We start from the raw sequence: 25157 nt of genomic DNA on the forward strand, positions 1-25157 counted from the left end.
ACTAAAATATGTCAAATTAAGATTAAATTAACTAAAAAAATATTTAATGAAAATATATTTTATTACAGTATTTTGGAAATCTCTCGAGATAAGCTACAAGATTATGAAATAAAAAATGGAGGTTTATAATTAAAAACCTGTTATTAATTGCGTCTTTTTAAGTCTTACAACTTTTGTCTGAAATATTTTTCTCTAAAATGCGAGATATTTGAGTGTATCCAGACTTTTGACATATACCCTATATGTGAAAGAGACGTCTGGCCAATAGGACTAATCAGATCATTAGTTTGCACTTGCAACAGTGTCCAAGCTGCACATGATGATGCGCTCGATCCTAAAACTAGCCTTTATCTTGAAAACTAAAAATTTGCCTATCTTGATTCTGGGGTCGTTTTAAAGGAAAAAATTTTCACTTTTTTTGTTTTTTTTCAAAAAAATTGAAAAAAGTACAAATTTGAGAAAAAACGATTTTTATTTTGTTTTTCGAAAATCTTAAATAAATTTTGACTTTAAAAAAAATGATTTTATAAAATTAAAAAGTAAAAAATAAAAAAGATTAAAAAGTAAAAAAACCTTTCAAAATCACTACCTGTTTTTTAAAATCGAAGTAGTTTCGGCGTTTGAAGTTGGAAGCCAAAATGATTAAAATTCAAGCTCCTGTTAATAGAGAGCCTGTTGGTCGCAGGCCAAAAAAGGTTTGGACAACAACTTTACTTTTGATAGAACTACAATTTGTGTAAATTTCAGCTCGGAAAACTTTGATAATTTGGGTGGATCACTTCATAAATAATGCACTTCATAAATAATCCATGTATATTTTTATTTACATGTTTAAATGGTTATATAAATAATATACACCTGATAAATCGTATTTATTGCCCTAAACTTTAATCGATTTCTTTGTGATAATAAAAAGCATTACAGCACAATAAATCTTTTACATAAACATTTTTTAATTTTTTTTTACATATGTGTTTATACATATATTTAATTTACTTCAGTAAATATGCATATATTTCGACGTTATAATAAGCTAATATTGACAATAGCCGGAAGATTACTATCAATATTAATTCCAATTAAACTAATTAAAATTTCCATTCACCCCCATAATTCATACGCCCCATTGTACATAATTATAAATTTTAAAATATAAATATGTAAGAGATAATATATAAGAGATAAATATGTAAGAGAGACATCGGGCAATAAACGTTGAAAAGACTATCATTTCTCATCTTCTTGTTGCTAGTGTACTTTAAAAATAAATATTCTCAAAGTCACTATTTCTATGAATTGATTCGCCTATAAACGATTGCAATTTTATTTTCTCGGTAACATAATCCAGGAAAAACCTCACTGTTTGAACATTGTTATAAATAAAACATAATACTTTGAACTAAAACAGGTATATTGTCATGATATGAATCACATACATCCTGAAACAAATGTGCTTTATAGAATACAATAACAAAAAATTGACAAAATAAATTGAATAAAAGATTCTTTTTTAAAGTTTGAGGAAATTTAAAAAATTATTTCAAATTTAAATTAATTTAATTTGACTTCAATATATATATATATATTTAATCCAAACTTAATTTTGTTACAATATTTAATTAATATATTATAATTTAAAGTGTATTCAATTTCATAATTTAAGAGGGCACATCCGTTTGAACTTTCGCAAAATGTTCTCTTCTCTCGAAAAAATTTTCAGCTTAAAAGAAATTGCCGGTGCCGACCGAAAATGAGCTACCTAAATTGCAAGTCAATTTTTTTAAATGGAACGTGGCATTTTTTATTGCAGATTCAGATTTCCCAACAAAAAGTAAAAAACTTTTGTCTTAAACATTTTTTTTCTAAAATGCCTCGATTAACATTGAAATGATTTTTAAAGTGTGATACGAACGAGATGTAGCTATGTAGAAAATGGATTATCTAGATCTGAAGATAAATTTTTTGAATGAAATGCAACATTTTTAATTGCAAATTCTAATTATATATAAACATAAACAAAGAAATTTTATTTAGATAAATAAATAAATAGTTTTAATAAACTTGTTATTATTTTAAAAATATGGTTATAAAATGATAAATTGTGGAGATTAATAAACTTTATTAACGTGAAGAATTAAACATTTATTAATAATCTGTAAATTTTAAAAGCGTGATAAAAAAAATTAAAATAAATTTTAACTGCATTTCTAGGCGAGTTAGCGTGTATTCATTCAAGATAGTGTTCAAATTGAACATCGTTATGTAAGATGCAAGTCTTTAGTTTGCTTTGAAAGGAATTGATTGCTCCAAGAATTTCATCAGCATATAACGATCGAATTTTTTTTCTTATTCTATGAATCATATTATCCCTTGTAGTCGAACATCCATGATGACATTAATTAGCACGAATTGAACTTTTCATCAATTATTTTTGGGAAATTATTTTATAAGTACATAAGAAGTAAATGGGAGGATTGCTCTGGTCAGATCGTGCTTAAAATTATAAAATCTTGGATTTGATGATATTGCGATATGTATTCGGTTCCAAAGTAAATCATTATACTAAATAGCCTATTTCTATATCCTATTTGTAAATTATACTTTAAAAATCAATTTAAAATCGTTGAAAGCATTTTAAAAAAAATATTTCAGACAAAAATTTCTAATTTTTTATCGGGGAATCCAAATCTGCAATAAAAAGTGCTGTTCCATTTAAAAAAATTCGACTTGCGAGCTGGATAGTTAATTTCCGCTCGGCAGTAAAAGTTAAAAATATCACCATATAAAAGAGCGTACTTGCTTTAGTTATCAAAATTTTGGCAATTTTTGATAAAATCTACGTCCTTTTTTAAAAAAAAGGCCAACGAAAGGTTGGGGTATCCTATATTTTCATACACAGTATGCATGAAAACTTAGGTTCGACAGATTGACTTCAAATTATGTACAATTTCCTAATAAGATTTCGCTTAACGAAAAGCCTTTTTTAAATTCAATTCCCCATTTTTTTTTAAATAACAAAAGATGAATTTAGAAAAAAAAACTTTTTCAATACCTCGCCATTTTTGTGATCTTTTTTTTTAATTTTGAAGAAACCTGCTTATATAAAATCTGCTTATATAAAATCTGCTTAAATAGCAGATAGCAAATAATAGCTAGTAATAAGCTGTTTAATAAAAAAAACTTTTGTTTTTTATTTCGAATATGATCTACGAACATTTTCACCGTGCCATCTAAAATTTGGAGGAGCTTTGCAAATGTTCCTATAACTTAAAAAAAAAATTAAGTGAGAATTTTTACTTAAGTGGTTAATAATAATATTATATTAATATTGTCAAAAAATTAAAAATTTTTATCAAGTTATTATGCTGCTGAAAAATTTAGAAAAACTCATTTTTCGAAGTTTTAAACGGATAGACCCTTTAAAATTATAAAAAATTAAAAAAAAATTTTTTCTCAAATTTTTAGAGAAAAGTGGATTAAATCGTTGTTGCACCAAAAGCTGTAAATGGAATACAAAATGTATCTATAACATTAAATATGTCTATAACATAAAATATCTATAATATTAAGAAAAAAACAAGTATATATCTAAATAAAAGCAATTTCAAATATTCAGTTTCTTTTACTAGTCTTTTCTTTGTTATATGATCAAATATATATATTTTTTAATTTATTACTAAGATACAAAGATTCTACAAATTTTCTAATCAAATATTACATAAAGAATATATATACTTACATTTTTTGATGCCGACGGGCTTTCGGCAAAGTGGACAGGTCTTCTTTCATGCAATACTGTCGCGCGCCAAGGATTACATGTTTAAAGTATTCCATTATATCGACATTATAAATTATAATTGGAAATATCTCCTTATCTATTGATGACATTCCGTTGTTTGCAACAATTGCTTTTTTATTATGAAATATCCATTGCCGCGTGGTGACAAATTCCAGTACTTCGAGGCCTTTTAAAATTCGATTCTGGATTCTAACCATACTGTTTACAAAAGAGATAATACTTAAGAAAATTTATACAATTATTGTATAATTACATAGTATTATAATAATTACATAAAAACATTACACAAGAAATGTTAAAATATAAAAATTGAAAAAAGAATATATGTCTAAAAATATTAAAGAATACGAAACTTACAATCTCTTTTGACGAAATAACAGCATCAGAAAATCGATCAAGTACGCGGGAATGATTTGGAAAAAAAAGATAAAAATATTATGCACAAATTTATTGCTACGTATGTCGCCATCCGGATATCAAACTTGTCCTTCAAAAGGATAGTCATAAATAATTTGCCTTCCCTTCTCCAATATTTCGCCCCATGTAATACGTGTTATATCGCCTTGTGTCATATTGAAAACGGGTATATCTTCCAAACTATAAAAATGATAAATTAAACAGAAAAAATTAGCAAAAAAGTTAATATTTTTTATCTATTTAAATTAAGTAAACGTGAAGATATAAAATAGTCAAAAAATTCGATCCAGAATATATATGAAAAGCTTTTAAATTTCTTTTTATTGTATAATATTCAGAAATTATAATAAAAATATATTTTCAATTAGTCAAATAAAAAAAATTTTAATATAATTTTTTTCTTAAATTAAAAGAGATAACATTAACAATTTTAAATATTATAATCTTAATATTAAAAATAATTTAAAGAATGCTAGTAATAGAAAAACAGTCTAAAGAGATATTACAAGCTTGATATTAAATGATAAATTACACTTTGATTTAAATTATGATATATTCCACTGTTGCAAATCTATTGTAAAGAAAGGAGCAAAATGGCAATATTTACTTTTCTTGGTTAGTGGCAATTTGGTACGCTATTATGATTAAACCATTATTTGCTATATCAACCGGTATAACTTCGGCATTATAATTTCTGTTGCAATACATCGATCTGATAACACCCTTGCCTGCACCAACAAGCAATCCAATAGGTCCATTTAAATTGTCGACCCATCCTGGCATCGGTTCCTTGTAAGAAGGTATTACTGCAATGAAAATTATTAATCTTCATATTTATTTTTGTTTATACGTTTATAATCTCAGATAATTTATGAAATATATCGATAATTACTGATTGATGGTCTAGCAATGCAGCAAGGCAGATTAGGATATTCATTAGCTACTAACGTTTCAGCCAGACGTTTTGTATAAGTATAAGTATTTGGTTGCGGATGTAGTAACCTATTAAAAAATGCAAAACTATAAACAAGCAAAATCTGACATCTTTCATACAAAATTAAGAGATAACACATAACTAAATTTAAATAAGTCAGGCAATAAACAATTATATATAGATATCAAGAGACGCGGTAAATCTAAGTTTCGCTAAATATGTCTTTCGTTTTTTTGTTTACTGTCAGACAAACGCTACTGCGTATCATTTGCGTGCCGTAGTAAAAACATTTTTTGAAAATTTTAAAAAACGAAATCGAAATATCTCGTAAATTGGACTATTTTTTCGAAAGATGTACATATCAATCGAAAACATGGATTTTTTCGAATATAATATATCAAAATGACACTGATAGATGCATTTGATACAGGTACAGATCTCGATATTTAGTATGAATTTTTCGGCCCAAAAGGTCATCATTTTTTGAAATGCCATATTTGTCCAGATTCATTGATACACCACATAATATAATTAACATATTCGCATTTTTATTCACAATTTGTTTGTGATCAAGTTAAGATTAGAAATTTATAAAATAAATTACGCTTATTATAAAAATTTATGGCACTAAACAGTTATTCCGAATTTTACAATAAATAAAATAAATTAACAAATATATTAGTAATATAATAACAATATAATAATTAATATCAAAATAAAATTAATATATTAAATAATAACTTTTCTACCACAATTACCAAAATACATGATAGTTACGTATGTGCGCGCGCACGCACGCGTACACACACACACACACACACCCACACCCAAAACTACACTCACATAAAATTTATACAAGGTGTCCGACATCTAACTGACCAAACAAAAAGTGAAGATAAATTGGGCCAAACTAAGTTGAAAGGTCCTGTACCATTTTGCAAAATTCGCAATAATTATTGCGTTATTAATTAAAATATGTGAACTATAGAATATAATTGAATCTTCTGAATAATAAGCACGTTGGAAAGCGGTAGGCTGGTATCGGAAGGCATGTAGGATGGATTACTTGTATACGTCTCTTAACCAAAGTATCATCTAAGCAAGAGGTGACTGTGTGACTTCACCTTTCGTTTAGATTTTAGATGATACTTTCGTTACTTAGAGGTGTACATAAGTAATCTATCGTACATACTTGCCGATATACACAGGTTGTCTCAGATCAATGGGGACAAAATTCGTGTTCAAATAGAGCGGACCAAACTGAATCGAAAAGTCTTCTATTATTTTGCAATTTTCGCAATAGTTAACAAATTATTAATTATTAAAAATTACCGTATTAGCTCGGCCTACCGCCAAATGCAAGCGCGCGGCGCGCGGGGAGTTATTTATTGAAATGTAGCTAGGCTACTACTATACTAGCTATTACCTCTTATAACAATTCTCCGTGCTAAGCAACTTCGATATCTGGACCGCATTTCGTCACGTGCTTGGATTTGGCGATAGACTGAGTTTTCGACTCAGTTTGGTTCGCTCTATCTACATACGAGTTTTGTCCCCATTGATCTCGGATACTCTGTATGTCGTGCAAAGATTTGGCAACGCTTGTGAGCGAGTAGAGGACACAATATATATTATTAATAATTTATCAAAATATGCGTTTGTTGGCTATGTTTACGCTGAATATTATTAATTATTAAAATTGCAGATTTTTAATTACTTGGGCGTAATAAGATCGATAGTATCTTCGTCAAGACATTGAACAAGGCTTATGATATCTTGAGGATCATTAGGAGGATCATAAATACGTTCGCCTAATTCTTTCTGGTCGATGTGACAGAAAGCTGTACTTAGATGCACGAAAGCCTGCAAATGCTTCATTTCCTTTGTCAAGTTCAGTATCCTTTTTGTACCTATCTTAAAAATCAAATCAAACTTTATCTATTTGATATATCATTAAAAATATTATGCACATAATTAAACTTAAAAAGATATATGTCTTATTATTTGTAAACTTTATCAAATTTTAAATTACTTTTTAACATTTAAAACTTTTTAAAAATAAATATCTTTATATATATCTTTATCATTTAAAAATGTATCTTGAGCATACAGAGCTTAAAAAATATAATCATCAGTCACGTATCCAATGCAAATAATAGCACACAAAAAATATAAATGCGAGTGTGTCAAATCAAATTGACATTGATTTATATTCTATATAGGAGTTAATATCTTACCAAGTTTATTTCGACAGCATCTTTCAATTTCGCCTCCAATCGAACAGTCGCGGCGCAATGGAATACTACGTTTACCTCATTTATTAGATGCTCACGCTGTTCATTAGTAAGACCCAAATTATCCAAACATATGTCACCATTAACCGGTATTACTTTTTTCAACACTTGAGGCTTTTCAGTTCGTATTCTTTGAAACAACTATAAAAATATCAGTTATTAATATTATTTGAATAACTATTAAATAATTATTGAACTATTTGAATAGTGATATAAGCCAATTCTAAGCCAGGTCATCTGTGGGTTGGGTAGAAGAAGGGTGCGGGGCGACGGAAAATCGCGGAAATATGATATCACGCGAGGGAATCTATGATGTAACTGGATAACGAGAAGGGAGATTGCGGAGCAACCGGTGGACAATACAGCGTCCAATAAAATTATTGCGAAAAAATTTATTTATTTATTTGCTTACTTATGCATAAAATTTTATTATAAGACCCTCTCTGTTATTATCAATTTATTATAATAAAATATTTGTTTTATTTTATTATTTATTTGGTTACGTTTTGTAGTAGAAGTCTTGATTATTTTGCTTGATTAAACATGTCATTCTTTAATTTTTAAAAGATTGCATCATCAAAGATTGTATAATTTTTGCAATAAAACAAAGCAGTTATGAATATGTGATTAAGCGTGTATTAATTTCATGGTTACTGATATTCTTCATAAGAGTATCACGTCATATTTTGACAGCGTTTCCTATAACAAATAATATAAAAATATTACAAGCATTAATAATAAATATAATAATTTTTCAATAAAAATATTTTATTTATGAAATATTATTATATTTCATAGTATTTACAGTCATGATATTTCTTTTAAAGAAATGCATATCAAAAAATTTCTTGCACAAAGAGCAACGTATTATAGTAGGTGCATCTCATATGGAACAGCGCGGAATTTCTTCTATACCTTTTCCAGAGAAACAAAAATTCACCGGGTTTTTAAAAAATGATACTCATTGTAGATAATAACGTTCAAGACAACCACTTTTAAATCAAGCATATTTGAAAAGTGGAATCGTGAAGAGGAGAGTTATATACGTGTTAAGAATTGCAATTTGATGATATTATTTCTCAAATGTTTTATATCATAATTTAACAATATAACGCAATCATTAAATATTCTCATAAAGTTTTTCCATATTCTAAACTCATAAATGTCGGTTGAATTATTCCTGTAGTTTTTCTGGTATTTCTAAAATACGTACATTTTTATCGTTAGATGACATGAACTTTTGTAGGCCTGTGAAACAATGCCCACTTCAAGAGTTTAATAATAATACATTGAAGGCTCCAGTTGAGGATAAAAATACATTTGTAAACTAAGAAGTATTGTGGTTGAAAGTATTGTATAGTTAATTTTCTTGATGTTGCAATAAAACATTTGCAGATCTAAACAAAGTTTCTTCTACACGTGCTGCAAAGCTTCTACTGGCCTCTTTCAAATAAAGAGGTGATTGCAGAAATTGTGCAGGTATAGTGTAGCTATGTAATTGCTGATTAAACTACAGTTTCGATTGTTTTTAACACCTTATGTTGTCAACATTCTGCCTGAATGTGTTTCTAAATTGAACCTACTTTTATCTGCATATATATTTTGTATTTTAAGATATCTATAAATGAGTTTACAAAATTTATAAATTCTTAGCATGCAATTTGTAATTATTCTTGATTCATCTTATTCTCAAGTCATCTTTGATGGACGATTTAAATTGTATTATTTTTTTATGCTAGCCGTGCTTTTTCTTAAATTTAATATTGATGTTGCTCTTTCTTTAGAATAAGAAAGATTAATTCTTTTTTGTTTCTAGCGCCCATCGTCGCAAATTTAAATAATAAATAATTCTGTTTAGCGTGTTCGAATTTTTTCAAGACATGTTCAGAAAATTTATAATAGTTTTTTTTTATGAGTATCATCTCTTTGTAGAGAGAGTTTTCATCGATACAATTGCGGCAAGGAGTTTACTTTTTTAAAACGATGTTATACTATTAATAAAGCGTTTAAAACTTTTAAAATTTTTTTCCAGAATTCAACTCTTTTTTTTTATAATTATTGTTTATAATTTCGTCTTCTTAAAGCGATCCTTTTTTCCAGAATTTAACTCTTTTTTTATAATCATTGTTTATAATTTCGTCTTCTTTCAATGTAATACAACTGTCTTCTTCCTCATCTTCATCATTTTCTTCAGGTTCTTTTATTTTATCAACTGCGACAAATTGTGCTTTGGCTGAAAGACAATAATTCTCAAATTCTTAGCTTAAAGTCAATAATTCTCAAATTCTTGTATCAATCTGCATTGCAAATGATATGTCATCCATTGAATTTTATATAATATTATTTATAGTATTACGTGATTCGATTTCTTCATTTATTTGTGAATATTTGAAATTTGGAATGAAACAATTAACATATTAAAAACAATCACAGGATTCACATGTAACATTTTACTTAAATTACAGATACTTTTTCCGAAAATTAAAATTCTGGCAATCTTACATTTGAATAAATCTTTATACTTGTTGATTATACTTTATACTAAAACTGCGCGCAATATTTTTGATTTATATAATCTTATAATTTTCTTTATATATTATCTTATTTACATTTTCTTTATATAATATTTTATAAATAAGGAAAACTATTTCAAAATATTCTCACGTTGTAGTGTAACGTGACTGCTTTAAGTTATGCGTAAATAAATAATATATATATACATCATATAAATATATAACCTGAAATATAAAATGGTATAGTTATATAATTTATTGCATATTATGGAATTTGATTTTTCACATTACGTTACACTGCAATGCAGAAATATTTCAAAGTACTTTCCCACATTCTAAAAATTTGATGGTACAATTTCGAAAGTTAAGGAATGGAAAAACATATTTAATCAAGCAAAATAATTAAGACTTCTATTAGCAATATAAAAACATAAATAAATAAATGATAAAATAAAACAACAACAAAAATATATATTTTATGTAAAATTGACTTATAATAATAAAGATTTCTTATGATGAAATTTTATGCATAAATAAGCGAATAAGTAAATAAATTTAGCTCGCAATAATTTTATTGGACGCTGTCATTTTTCACATATATCTCACATTTTTATTATTGAGCTATAAATTACAAGAGTCGTTTACTATTAAATGGAATTTCACAAACCCAAAAATTTTAATTTTGATGAAATTTTACATACATATAGAAGGGGTAAATATATAAATTTAGAAATTTTTAGTTGCCGCTCAAAAGCGAAAAGTAAAATCACTCTTTATGTGTTTAATGGAGTTTTGTTTTTCTTGATACATTTAATATCACGAATATTAATCTTGATTTAAGATCAAGAATAAAAAAATTAGTTAAGATATTAAAAAATGTTGTATATAAAAATTTTATGATAAAACAATTCTTAATAAAACACGATAATAAAAATTTGGAAAATTAATTAAAAAAAAAAATTTAGAAACTATTCAAAAAAATAATTTTTTTAAGTTTTTATTAATGTGACTAAATATAATTGTTTTTGCCATAAAACTCTTGTATAAAACATTTTTTGATATTTAAAATAGTTTGTAAGATATGTCGAGAAAAGCAAAAAGCCGCTCTATACATGACAGGTGTTTTCATCCTTAGATCTTTATGATAGCAACTGAAAATTTTCAAATTCATCTGTTGACCTCCTTTACATGTCTGTAAAGTTTCATAAAAATCAGAATTTTTGGATTCATGAAGTTCTCTTGTTAGCCTTGACAGCATTAGTTGAGAATCAATATATAATTAATAATTTAATATAAAAATTAGTTGTATTATTAATTAATAAAATCTGAATGGAAAATGCAAATGTACAAATGTGTATTATGGCATATATATAAAATATTATAAAAAATGTTTCAGAATATATCAGCATTATTCTTTGTAATATTATTTTGACATCAAAATAAAAATAAAGATAGTGTAATTTGCACAATATCTTACAGGCAATTTGAATATATCTTCGAGCCTATTGTCGAAACTGCAATCTCTTTTAGCTCGCATTAAGACGTAGATTTTGTTGAGATCGGAACAGCTATATAGCAACTTTTCTACAAGGACTTTGCCCACAAAACCTGAAGCGCCAGTAATGAAGATAGTTTTGTCTTTGTAGAAAGATTGGATATTGGATTTTGGTTTGTCCATAGCTGGAATTTATCATATATTGTGAAATTTGTAATCAAGACACAGAAAGAGAAAGAAAAAAAAGAGAAAGCGAAATTTTACTATACGATAAAACATGTAGGAATTAATCCCACAAATTCAATTAGCAGTGCAATTTTTATAGTGCTTGCATTATTACACAACTGTGCAGAATGTTGTACAGTATTACATACATCACTTCAATTTCATCTTTCTTTTGTTTTTTGTGTTCTGATAGTCTATTATTTTACAACGCGATAAAAATTACATTGATCGAAAATTACATTGAAATCTCTGTGCTTATAAGAATCATAGTAAAAGAAAAGCGATGATCGATTATTGATATTCAAACAATTATAATTTTAATTTGATTATGATTACTACTTCAACTACAATTATAATTCGATATGCATCTTTGCCAAGCATTAAAGTTTTTTCATTATCAATTTATATGCAAGTATATATATATATATATATATATATATATATGAGAATTATGCTTTATAATTTTTAAACAATTGTACAAAAATTATTTAAAATTACGTCAAAAGATTTTACGAAATTGTAAAAATGCATTTGTATTTTAAGCAGTAAATTATTTTAAATATTGATAAATATTATTTTTTTGAGTATATACGATATTATTATTTTTTACTAAAAAAATTGTGAAAAAGTTTTGAAACTACAATATAAATATATTCGAGACTCAAGAGTTATTTAATCTGCAACTTTTTTTTCATCTGCAACTGGTTTTTCAAAGCCAATAAAGAAATCACGAGAATCTGAGATAATTATTTTTATCGAAAAAGCAGTAAAAAGATTTTACAATCTGCAGGTGCAATATATATCATATGTTTGCATATGTAATGTACTAATATTATTTATACTTTTTTTATTTCTAATTAATACACGCTTTGAATTTTGTGGCACTCTCTTCTGGTTTATGAGATATAACAAATTAAAATTCCACGGTTTTAATACTTTCCTTCAGGTATTATAAAGCATTATATTTTGTTGTAGAGTAGACATGGAAAAAGTTTATTTACATTTATGGCTTTACAAAATAGGTATATGATCGTAGATATTTTGCCAATAATCGGTTTCACCTACTTTTCGCAATTCGTTAATAGCTTTCAATGCTTAGGCGGGGGAGAAATTTTGTCTCCCAAAATAAGTTTAGCCTAGGTTAGGTCATATCTTCTAGAGCCCTTGTAAGGAGGGCAGAATCCACTACATCCACACATATAGTCCGTATTCCAAAATTTAGTGCCAATACTGAAAATCTAATAATTCATGTATATTATAAATTTCCAATACTGGCAGTGAATTTTGGAACATGGCCATTCTTTACAACGCGAAGCGAGGCTCACCACATAATTATTGTGTGGATGGAAAAGTGGAACCCTGTAGAAGAGGTGCAACTCATCCATGCACATACTTTACTAAGCGAAGCCTCAATATTTGTGTGGCTAGAAAAATGTATGTGTGGTAGTTTATGCCGAAATATATGCAGTCTTATATTGCAAGCATTGATCGGTCATTATTTTCAATTGTTAATAACTTTGTGATAAACAACGAGCGACAGTTAAAATCTTTTGCAAATTACTCAGAGCCTTGTCCTTGATAACATATGACAAGGTCATTGAAATCAGTGAAGTCAGCGTTAATATCACGGTTTACAGAAAAGAATTATAGAAACGAGCAAATTTAAAAAAAAAATATATATATAAATATACAAGCAAAATATTACGAAAAGATGATACAAGTGAATATACAATATAATAGTACAATAATTATGTTACTTCAAAATCGCATATCTCTGAAATCAAAGAAATTCAAAACGTATATTACTTAGGAATGTATCTTCTACAATATATGTAAATGAAAACAATCCGTCATGTGTTAGTTAATCTAAACATTTACCAAAATTAATTTAATCATAAATAACATTAATAGCAAACGTGTTAATTATTTTTTGCCACAAACTTTCACAAAATACCATTGCATGCATATATTGCATGCCACTTTTTCAATACAAAAGCTATGAGTCATATATTTTATATACATATATATTTTTTTTATTTATATTTATTTTGTAGTAACAAATATCATTATATATTTAATTTAAAAAATTTTTAAATTTAAGATAATCTTTATGGAAATTGAGATGATATATTAATGATATTTAAGCAATTTTAAATTTGCCATAATTGCATTATTACATTTTATAATTGTCAATAAGGAAGAATGAACAATAAGGTCATTTCATAAGTAATGCACAATGTAGTAACGCTGCGGATTGAATGATGCAATCCCAACAAAATTTTTAGATAATTGTAGTGGAGGGCTGGAGAAAGCAATACAAGACTTAAAAAATTTCCAAAATTTATCAGCAATTTTTACTATCAAACTAAAATTTTTTCAGTATATGCATCGATAAAAATCGGAAAGTTTCGTTTTAAAATAACAATATACGATAATAATAATGAGGGGTGAACATAATATTGAATACCTGTTAATGTTGTTTCATACATTCGACTTAATTTTTCGATCGTCTGTGATTAATGCAGTGTATCGTCCTAACCGTTTGCTATTTTGCGAGACTGAATCGTGCGTACTTCGTGATCGTAAACTTTATTGAGCTCCAGCGTAATCCATGCTGAAATATATAAAATTGTAGAACGACCTATTGATCTCGCTCTTTCTCTTTCTTTCTCTTTTTCCCTTTTTCTTTCTAGTTCTGTCTTCATCTGTGTGTAAGCTATTATACTAAGCTACTAAGTTATTATGAAGCTATTAAAATCTTTTTTATAAGCTATAATTATAAGCTATTAGAATCTATCTTGCACTTGATAAATGATCATTTAATGTTCAATGACATGCAGTCTTTAAAAGAAATAAGATTTTTTGAAATATATTTGAAATATACGAGATAATGATTAAGAAAAATACCAATTAATTCAGTAAAGTTTAGTTAGTCGGATAATTAGCATGAAGCAAAGGACAAGTATATAGCTTAGCTATATACTTTTAAAGACTCTTTTAAGGACTGCATGTCATTGAACATTAAATGACGTTAGTCATTTATCAAGTGCAAGATAGATTTAACACATATTATATTTGACTTAAATATAGATTTACGAAAGCTGTAAAAAATAAGAATTTGCGTTTATGTATTCTATCATAGTTTGTCCTAAACGAATAATTTGTTGCATCTTGTAAATGATAAGTTATTACAATTACGGCAAACTGTCGACTCAATTTTCTTCTGCTCTCACTCTCTTGTTCTTATAAATTCTCATAGACCTTCACTATTTTTGATGCTCACAAAATAATTTCCGAATTCCGTAAGCATCATAAATGATGTAATTAAAATGTGCAAAATTTAAGAAATTAATATAAATGAAATAATGATATTTTTTAAGAAATATTTTTACAAATTTTTATTATATAAAATGTTTGCCACAAATAATATTTAAATAATCTAAACCTTTTTTATTTTTGACAATATTTATATTATATTGTTTTCACTTAAAAATTTCATTAAAAAAAATATAAAGAAATTTAAAAAAATGATGGCTGAAAATAAGTCGTTTAATGTTATAAAAACAAATAAGATAAAAAGAAAATATGTGTAAACAAAAGAGAGAGAGAGGTACAAGAGAGCAAAATATTATATTTTACTATTAAATCTAAAATAATGTGCAAATTCTATTTAATTTTTTTTTTATTTTTTAGCAATAATTAGAAGATATAAAATATTTTAATATTATATTTTCTAATAATATTATAATATTATATTATCAAAAAAGATATTTTTAGAATATATCAATATGTATATGTATGTGTGTGTTATTATTTAGAGAAGGCTTCGTTTGCCTCTATACCCGATAGCGTCGTTTGCCTACAACGTTTTGCCGAAAGCTTCAATTGCCGACATTCCCGATTGCCTACAGAGCGATTTCCTACAAGCATTATTGTACACATATAAAAATTAAAAATACGAACGTACGTTTATACACATGTCATTATTGTGCGCATACACATTGTACACATGACATTATTGTGCACATACACATTAGACACATGACATTATTATGCACATACACATTGTACACATGACATTATTATGCACATACACATTGTACAGATGACATTATTGTGCACATGATATAAGAAATCCATATTAACGTTTTGTACACTTGACGTTATTGCGCACATACACATTGTACACATTCGTATGATGTTGGCCGACGACTATTGCTTACGCTGCAAATTTTATGGAAAACATACTTATTTACAAAAAATTTAATGTGAGATTTTAATTTAAGAAGAATATTGATATGTGCAATTTCTCCTTAAGACTTATTAAAGAAATGCGCATGTCATTATTATTATTTTTTTTTATTAAATTTTAATCTTTCTAAGTTTTCTAATTAATAAAATTAAATATAAATGGTGAACAAAATACGTGATATTTTTATCTATATATGATTTACAAGTTATTCATGTATTTGTTTTGTTCTATCTCAATATTATTATATAAACAATGATCGAAGCATATCAAAGCATGTCGAAATTCGTATAAGATATTAAAAAACCTAATAATAGACTGATTATTTTTTTATGATTCTTTTTATTTGTAATTAATTGCTAATTTTATTAAATATATATACCCATAATAATTACACATTAGCAGATCAAAGTACTATAGGAAAAAAAAGTATAAAGAAATAAAAAATTACAAGGAATAAAATTTACAAGGATATATTTACCATTACATTATATAATACATTTATCGCATTTAATCTTTATCAAGATGATTAGTATCAAACTATCATTTGACGACAACAATCGTAATACGCGTGTCATAATAATTTTCATTAATTATTTCTTACGTAGACGTTTTTATCAAATGTGTTTAATGACATGTGTTTTTAGTTTTTACTAATAAACTATTGTGCTACTTGATAGTAACACTTGATAAAGACTAAAAATAATTTTCATAAAACATAAAACATATTTGATAAAAATGTCTATTTAAGAATTTGATGAAAATTATATGACATGCGTATTACGATTATTGCAATCACATATATTTATAATCAAAATATATATATATATAAGGGTGGCCCATCAAAAGTGGCCACCCTTTTTTATTTTTTAAACTAAAAGAGATAGACCATAATAAATATATATCTAATTAAATGGTTCAAACAGAATTCTATTGTGAGCGTAGTGATTGCTTTTAAAAATTATCTGTGTTAGTGAACGGAGAAGTATGCATAATTTTTTAATAATAATGTGAATTTTTCGATAGGAAAAAAGTTGTAGTGCTGTTTGAAATGAATACAATGATATACGATATAATGTAAATATTTTACATATTATACGAGTTTTATTGACTTGAAATATCGCAAGCGATTTTTACCTTTTTATTTTCGGTCCTGTGGTATCGCTAACTTCGGACTGAGTATTATGATCAAATGACAACATGACAACCTATATGAAGCTAGCCGAGAGAAATTATTAAACATGATTATTTTTAATTTTACTGAATGTATTTTGTTTGTAAATCGTTTGTGATTCATTGTGTATCTGTTTTTAACGTTTGTGACAAATTAAGTTTTTTGTAATAATTAATTTTAGTTTAGTCATGATGTCAGCCAAAACTTTTTAGTAATAAACAGATTCTGCGATAATTGATAATTGTAATGGTAATTATTTACTTTTAGAGGAGCTCAGAAGGACCTGGTGTACAATGTGTATGTGCACAATAATGTAATGTGTCCAATGTGTATGTGCACAATAATGTCATGTGTACAATGTGTATGTGCACAATAATGTCATGTGTACAATGTGTATGTGCACAATAATGACATGTGTAAAAACATACGTTTGTATTTTTAATTTTTATATGTGTACAATAATGCTTGTAGGCAATCGCCCTATTGGCAATCTGAAATGTCGGCAATTGAAGCTGTCGGCAAAACGTTGTAAGCAAACGAAGCTGTAGGCAATCAGGAATGTAGGCAAACGAAGCCTCCTCAAGAAAAAATATATCTAATAATACAAAACATAAAAAACAAAATTAACAAAAAAATTAAAACTTAAAAATTAGTACAAAAGTTTAAAAATTTATACAAAAATAAGAAATTAATACAAATAAAAAAAAGTGTAATGATTTTAATTAAAAAATCTTGGCGCTGCTAACTTTCAAAGTATTACAATCAACAAATAATAAATTTTATTTATTGTTAGATTTAAATTTAATATAGAATTATATTTAATTTAGTTACATCAATAAAACTGTAATATAAATGTATTGAAGAATACAATCATTTTAGCATAATGTTTAATTTAGCAGCGCCAAGATTTTTTAACTTTAAATTTTTAAATTTTTGTACTAATTTCTAAATTTTAATTTTTCTATTAATTTTGTTTGTTATGTTTTGTATTGTTAGATATATTTTTTAATATTGAAAATAAGTAAATTTTATATATATCATTTTTGTTTAGATAGCCCAACTTTTTAATAACATTATTTTTATAAGAAATTGAAACAATTTGTATCATTTTGTGCAACTGTTTTTGGTCAAAATATTTGTATAATTTTTTAATTTCAAGTGGCGGAATTTTTCTGATAACATTATTTTTGTAGAATTTTGTAAATAAATGTAATAGTTTTTCTTTTAACTGACGCGTGTAGTTGGAGTCTTTTTTTACCTATTTTTAAAATAATATATACTTTAATAAAATCCGATAAGAGGCCAACTGGCTGGGTATCCGATCCCAGTGTTCTCGATGTATCACAATTCGACCGATTGCATGTATCGGCAAAAATCTTGGGATGGAGAGTTTTCGGCCAATGAATATTTTCAATCAGCTAATGCATTCTTGAAACCGCGATCTGATCTTCGATCGAAACTCTTGTTATCTGTGAGTTGCAAATACATGCCAAACATTCCCGATCTAAATCCGTAAAATGCATCACCGCGTCAACCGAACCAAAATTGCCATTGTTACAGAGCGATTAGTTATGCGCTAAAAGATGACTGCATCTATATCATGTCAAAGGATTGATGCATAAAATCAATAACGTGTACGCCTCGTAAGACCATCTGTCCATATATCTAATATCGCCGCCTTATGTGGTCTCCAAATTTCGATTCGAGAGAGCGGCTCTTCGTACGCCGCGCCGAATTTGACGAGAATTGATACTGTGACCAATCTGCGCATCTCGCGTTGTGCCCTGTTGCAATCGCATCACTGATACATATACTACACATATACTTGCATATACTGTACAAATAGATTAACAGCGATAAACACATTATGATTACACATGTGCACGCGCACTCACACGCTTCAAACACATACACACACTCTAAATTACAACATTTCTGATATTAATAAACGCTTATTTAATATTTAAAACCTATGCGTTCGTATTTCATCCTTTTACGAGCTTTGATTCCGACCGAACAGTCCGGACAACCATTTCGCGAAAGTGGAATGTAACATAGTTATATTAAAAAAATATTATATATTTTGCACAACATATGCATATTTGACATTTAATAAAATTATACATTCTTACAAATATGTATTCATAATTTAATATCTGTAAAACGTTCTATAGTTGTAGAAAAAAATAGAATAAAACTGGGTAGATGAGTCAAATCGGGTATCTCCATTACTTCATAATAAATGCTACTATATTTGGCTAACTCATGTTATTAGTTGTAAATTGTAATGCCATCATTACTTTGAGATGAATCGTGTCCATGTGCAAACAATATTTTTTTTTTAGAGAAGTTTTTTTTAGAAAATTTATGGGACAAGCAGTTAAAAATGAAAATTACTTAGAAAAAGAAATCACCACAAAAAAGCTTTTTGACACCTTTAAAGTTAAAAAAGTTAATTAGTTTTGTCTAACTTACCGGTAAAATCGGATATTTTGATTTTTCCAAAAAATCTTGTTATCCTTGGTAATTAATTTTTTTTTTAGCAACTAGTCATTTTCTCATTGTTTAAGATCCACTAAAGACTACTACCAGTCAGCACAATTTTTTTTGACACTCTGATTTTTTGTAGGAAGACAAATCCGAAAAAGATCGATTCAACAATCGAGTTGTTATGGACTCTTTCTACACAGAGCATGTTTCAGTAATTGTAACATTGAATTCTGTACATATTAGAAAGTATATCGCACAAGTTTTGATCGTTACTTTGTACGTCTGTATAAATATAAGTATGCTGTATTTGTTAATTCCCTTGTGTTGGAGCAAAACTGAGTACCTACGGATCTTATATAATGAAAAAAGGAAAAACTGTTATTCTAACATTGTCTCTTTACAACAAGCAGTTAAAAATGAAAATTACTTAGAAAAAGAAACTACTACAAAAAAGTTTTTTGACACCTTTAAAATTAAAAAAGTTAATTAGTTTTGTCTAACTTACCGGTAAAATCGGATATTTTGATTTTTCCAAAAAATCTTGTTATCCTTGGTAATTAATTTTTTTTTTAGCAACTAGACATTTTCTCATTGTTTAAGGTCACTAAAGACTACTAACAGTCAGCAATTTTTTTTGACACTCTGATTTTGTAGGAAGACAAATGCAAAAAAGTATTCGGTTTTGCCCGTCTTTCCTCTATTTATATGTACTTTTATAATTAACAATTTTTTGTTGCACAAAATAGTTTGAAGAATATATAAACATAATAGCCAAAGAATACTTGCAAAATAAATTTACATTCTAAAAATTTTAATATGAACTTGATGTTATATTATTTAAATTAATATCTTAATATCTTTGCTCCATTAAGAATATAAAAAATAATACATATATATATATATATATATATATATATATATATATCGCATAAAATATACATATATAGGTACAGTGAAAATTAATCTGTTAAAAATGAGATTTGCTATGCGATTCAATCAATGAAATTGACTTCATATTTTTTAAACATTACAAGGTGAATTATGTCAACAACTATATCAATTACATTCTAATAATATGCATAAGTAACTTGTCAGGAATAGTTATATTAAATCTTGGATTAGGATAAATTGTACAGGGTGTTTGGTAAAGATTGTACCAACGCTCGTGAATGGATAGAGCATTGAAGTGGATAGTAAACCAAACAAAAAAGTCCTTTACCATTTTGCAATTTTCGCAATAATTATTGAAATATTAATTAAAAAGAATTGACAAATTAGCGCGCGTTTTGCACTTAGGACGTGGCATCGGCAAGCTTCGCGGTGTCGCATGGCAATGAAAAGTTTGGCCTCGCAAAAATCGAGATACGCTCGAGCAGCAAGCTGTGCAAAGCTCGCCGTTAAGTGTTGAATGGTCTAGGCGTGCGAAATGCACGCTCATTCGCTAATCATTTTTAATTAATATTTCAATAATTATTGTAAAAATTGCGAAATGGGATAAAGGACTTTTCCATTCAGTTTATTGTGCTCTACCCGTTCACGAGCGTCGGCACAATCTTTATCAGACACCCTATATACCCAGCTTGTATAATTCAAATTCCTATAGAATTTATACCACATACTTTTAAATTGGTAATGGAGCATTATTTAATAATAATATAATAAAACACATTTTATCTACTTCAAAATTCTAATCGGCTTTCGCAGTATATTTGCAACAAAAGAATATTATATTATTATAAGCAACTATGTTATTATAAAAAAAATATAAATTATGAGCTATAAATTTCGAATTGAAAAATAAACTATGAATTACAAAATGTGCAATTACGTTTTAATATTTCCTTCCTAATAATTTCTTATTCATCCTTAACTAGACTCATTGATAGTGTTTGCGTAGTTGATTATAAGACTAAAAAAAAGTAATAAAATTTCTGCCAATATCATCCAGTCGAGAGTTCACGCTGTCTTGTGCATTTCTCATATAAGGTATCATACAATATCATTTAATGATTAAATCTTGAAAAGATATAATTCAAGCAAAAATTTATTTCAATGTATGTATTCAATAAGTTAATGGAGCAAATAATTCTGCAAAAATCAATCTAAATTACATGTTTAAGAATTAATTTAAATTTTTTACATTTTATATCTATTATTTAATGCCATAAACAGATATAATTTGAGCAAAAAGGAGTGCTGCATAAATTGACACATAAGTAATAAAACAAAAAACTCATTGTCAGTACGTCAGCAATTTAATAACTGCAATTTAATATTTTATAGTTAAATGTATAAATGTCTAGATAATATTGTTACGTCCGGTAGACTTCGAATATTTTTTTTATATACTAATATATGAATTATTGCGTCCAGCAGACTGCATGATTGTTTTCTTTCATCGAAAATTCGTTAGTGACATAAGATTCGTTAGTGATATAAATTTACGTTCTAAGAAATAGTCTACGTCTGACAGAAAGAATAAACAGGCGAAGTCTGAGAAGCGAGACTGTGTAATCTCGCTGTCGAAAGTCAAGTATAAAAACAGATCTATAAATTTAAACGTTACAACTCACTCTGAAGGCTCGAAAATTTTCAAACAAAAAATAATAGACAGTCGAGCACTAAAAATTTTAAACCATGACAAACAGACAGCGAGATACTCGAGCTCAAGTTCGGATATCAGACCTAAGAATTATAAACTAAAAAATAAACAGAGCACAAAAACAATGATCCACTGATGATCCGGAATTGAGACTCGCGGCACTTGACCCCGCGTGCTCGGTTGCCAGACCACCCTCTTATGTTATCTGTTTATCATAAATTTCAAGTAAAACTGATTATAGCGAACTGGGCATGACTCAATCTGTAAAACGAAAGCCTCATCCTTACTCGATAGCAACTACTCTCCATTGGTCAAAACTCAGCAAAGGTCTTCACCAATACCTATGATTTAAAAACTTAGAGAAACGCCCTAGGAAAAATCGGAGGGCGTGATTAGAAACAACTATTCGTTAAAATAGATTAACAAATCAATGGAGAAGAGGAGCAAAAGGGCTTAAAAAACGCCGAACAAGACAACGCGACACACTCTCTAACATTCTTTTCTTCATAAAAGTTTACCCGTCTCTTGACTGCATCTCACAATATATTCCGAGATATACTTGATCAAAATTTTGTCGAAGTGCATTGTGTGTTTGTGTAAAGACTTTGCGCCGCAGAATTATCCGAAGGAACTAAGAACTTTATAATGACCCGTCTCTCGACTGCATCTCACAGTGTATTCCGAGTTAAAATTTTATTATAGTGCATCTTGTGTTTTTTTTATTATAAAGACTGTAACGATGCATCCCCCCATCGTTCCCGACACGTCACTCGTCGGAAGTCTGCCGCCCGGCGAACACCAGCCGGGCAGAGGCAGAGGCGCTTAGCGCCCATTTTTAAACATGCGTACACGATGTTTATGACAAACACAGCCGTTAGTGTTTGTCATAAACAAAGCGAGCGCCGAACGGCACCGAACGTTTCCGGCGAATGCCGATCGCCGAAACGCGCGCTACCGGAGGCCCGCGTCGTCTCCCCCACCCCGAGGGGGATGCGAACGGCGCGGGTGTCACGCTCGCTTCGGTAGGGTATAAAAAGCCCTACCGAACACCAGACGCCACCAGACCGGCACCTGAATCCGCTCGAGCGGTACGCTCCGAGATATTACTAGAAACCGATCCAAGCCGTCGAAAGACAGTACACCGGAGGTTGACGTGTTCGCAGCCTCCGCCGAGTATTCTCGGCTATCTGCTCTCGAGACGAATCCAGTTTTACCACACATCCTTATAAGAAAAAGAGTGGACAAGTTCGCCGCTTTCCTCGAGAATTCTCGAGCCGTACGGTCCTATCACCTGACCATCCAACCTTTCGTACAGGACAGAGAGTGGATGAGTTCGCCGCTTTCCTCGAGTATTCTCGAGACCTGACGCTCCGACTATCCGAACGTCCGAACTGCACTCCCGCGATTATCGCTGGGAACGTGCACCGCGTCATCGACGCATCTACCCGACTGCAGGCCTGACACCCTGCAGTCCGCGCCGAACACCGCGTCACCAACGCATACATCCGACTGCAGGCCTGGCACCCTGCAGTCCGCGCCGAACACCATACGCATATTACTCGACGTATATCGCACGACTGTAAACTGCGAGATATCGCAATACCGACACGCGGTGACAACACGCGCCGTCTCACCGCGCGCATCTCGCGCCTACAAACGCGAGAACGACAACACGCGCCCGCCTTACCGCGCGCACCTCGCGCCAGCAACCGCGAAGCCGACAACACGAGCCCGTCTCACTGCGCGCACCCCGCGCCACGAGCCGGGCCCTTTAACTAGACGCGCAAAAACACTGTCTCGACCCGCGTCATAACATACGCCCGTATTATTATCATAGTAACACGATTTATTGTAATCACGCATCGATTGTAAAGCTGACCATTGCCTAGAGTGACAAATAAACGACGTACCTAACAACTCACGTCCGTTGCGTTTCAACCCACTTCACGAATCCTGATCCCGATTGCGCTGTCCGCGCGCGTATTCGAAACCGCTCGTGAAGCGGCCCGTTACAAGACTTTGCGCTGCAAGAACTATCCGAACCAACTAAGAACTTTACAGTGCTGAGAGAATCAACCTCCATCCGACGAGCTCGCGAGCCAAAGTCTACCAAACCACATTTTACAAACCAAATATCATTGCACTCGATAGTAAGTAGTAAGTGCTTAAATTTTTCAACTAATTATAGTCCAAAGTAATTCTTGGGGTTAATCATCTAACTAAATTTTTACTGAACGCTTTCGAAATACTACACTTATTAACAATTTAGAATTATTATTAAAATTAAATTATTACTATATTTCTCTTCTACTTCCCACACTTCCGAAACTCTCTATCAGTCACCGAAGGTCGTTCGGATTTTGCAGAGCTACCCGTGACTCTCTCGCACTTTCTCTCTATCAGTCACCAAGGGTTGTTCGGATTTTCCAGGGCTACCCGTGACTCTCTCACTCTCTCACCCTCTCTATCAGTCACCAAGGGTCGTTCGCATTTTGCAGAGCTACCCGTGACTCTCCCACCCTCTCTATCAGTCACCAAGGGTCGTTCGCATTTTGCAGAGCTACCCGTGACTCTCTCACTCTCTTTATCAGTCACCAAGGGTCGCATTTTGCAGAGCTACCCGTGACTCTCTCTCTCTCTCTCACTCACATTCTCTCTCTCTCTCTCTCTCTCTTTCTATCAGTTATCAAGTTCGTTCGCATTCAAGTGCGATCCCCAATTTAAATTAATCTCCTAGAGAGTTCTAACTCACGTAATTATTTATATAAAACCCAAATATATATATATATATATATATATTAAATTAATATAAATTAATATTATTAAATTAATATTAATATCGAATAAAAATCTATCAAAAAAAAATATAAGATCGAGTATTTATTCTAAAATCTAACGATTAAAATAATGAATAATACTATGCAAAACTAAAATTATTTACTCTTCTTTAAACAAATCCCAAGAA

At 29.2% G+C, this 25157-nt stretch overlaps 1 protein-coding gene across 1 annotated transcript; it reads right to left on the reverse strand.

Annotated features, from left to right (window-relative positions):
- Positions 1-933: 933 nt before the first annotated feature.
- Positions 934-23415, reverse strand: LOC126854513 (putative fatty acyl-CoA reductase CG5065). Its single transcript, XM_050601360.1, is given in 10 exon segments — positions 934-1439; positions 3740-3997; positions 4157-4396; positions 4824-5022; positions 5109-5218; positions 6868-7064; positions 7388-7585; positions 11435-11637; positions 14145-14291; positions 23300-23415. Coding segments are annotated over 9 exon segments (1467 nt in total). The 5' UTR covers positions 14167-14291; positions 23300-23415; the 3' UTR covers positions 934-1399.
- Positions 23416-25157: the final 1742 nt, after the last annotated feature.

This window comes from Cataglyphis hispanica, chromosome 14, assembly GCF_021464435.1.
Source record: "Cataglyphis hispanica isolate Lineage 1 chromosome 14, ULB_Chis1_1.0, whole genome shotgun sequence".
Taxonomy (NCBI): Eukaryota; Metazoa; Arthropoda; class Insecta; order Hymenoptera; family Formicidae; genus Cataglyphis; species Cataglyphis hispanica.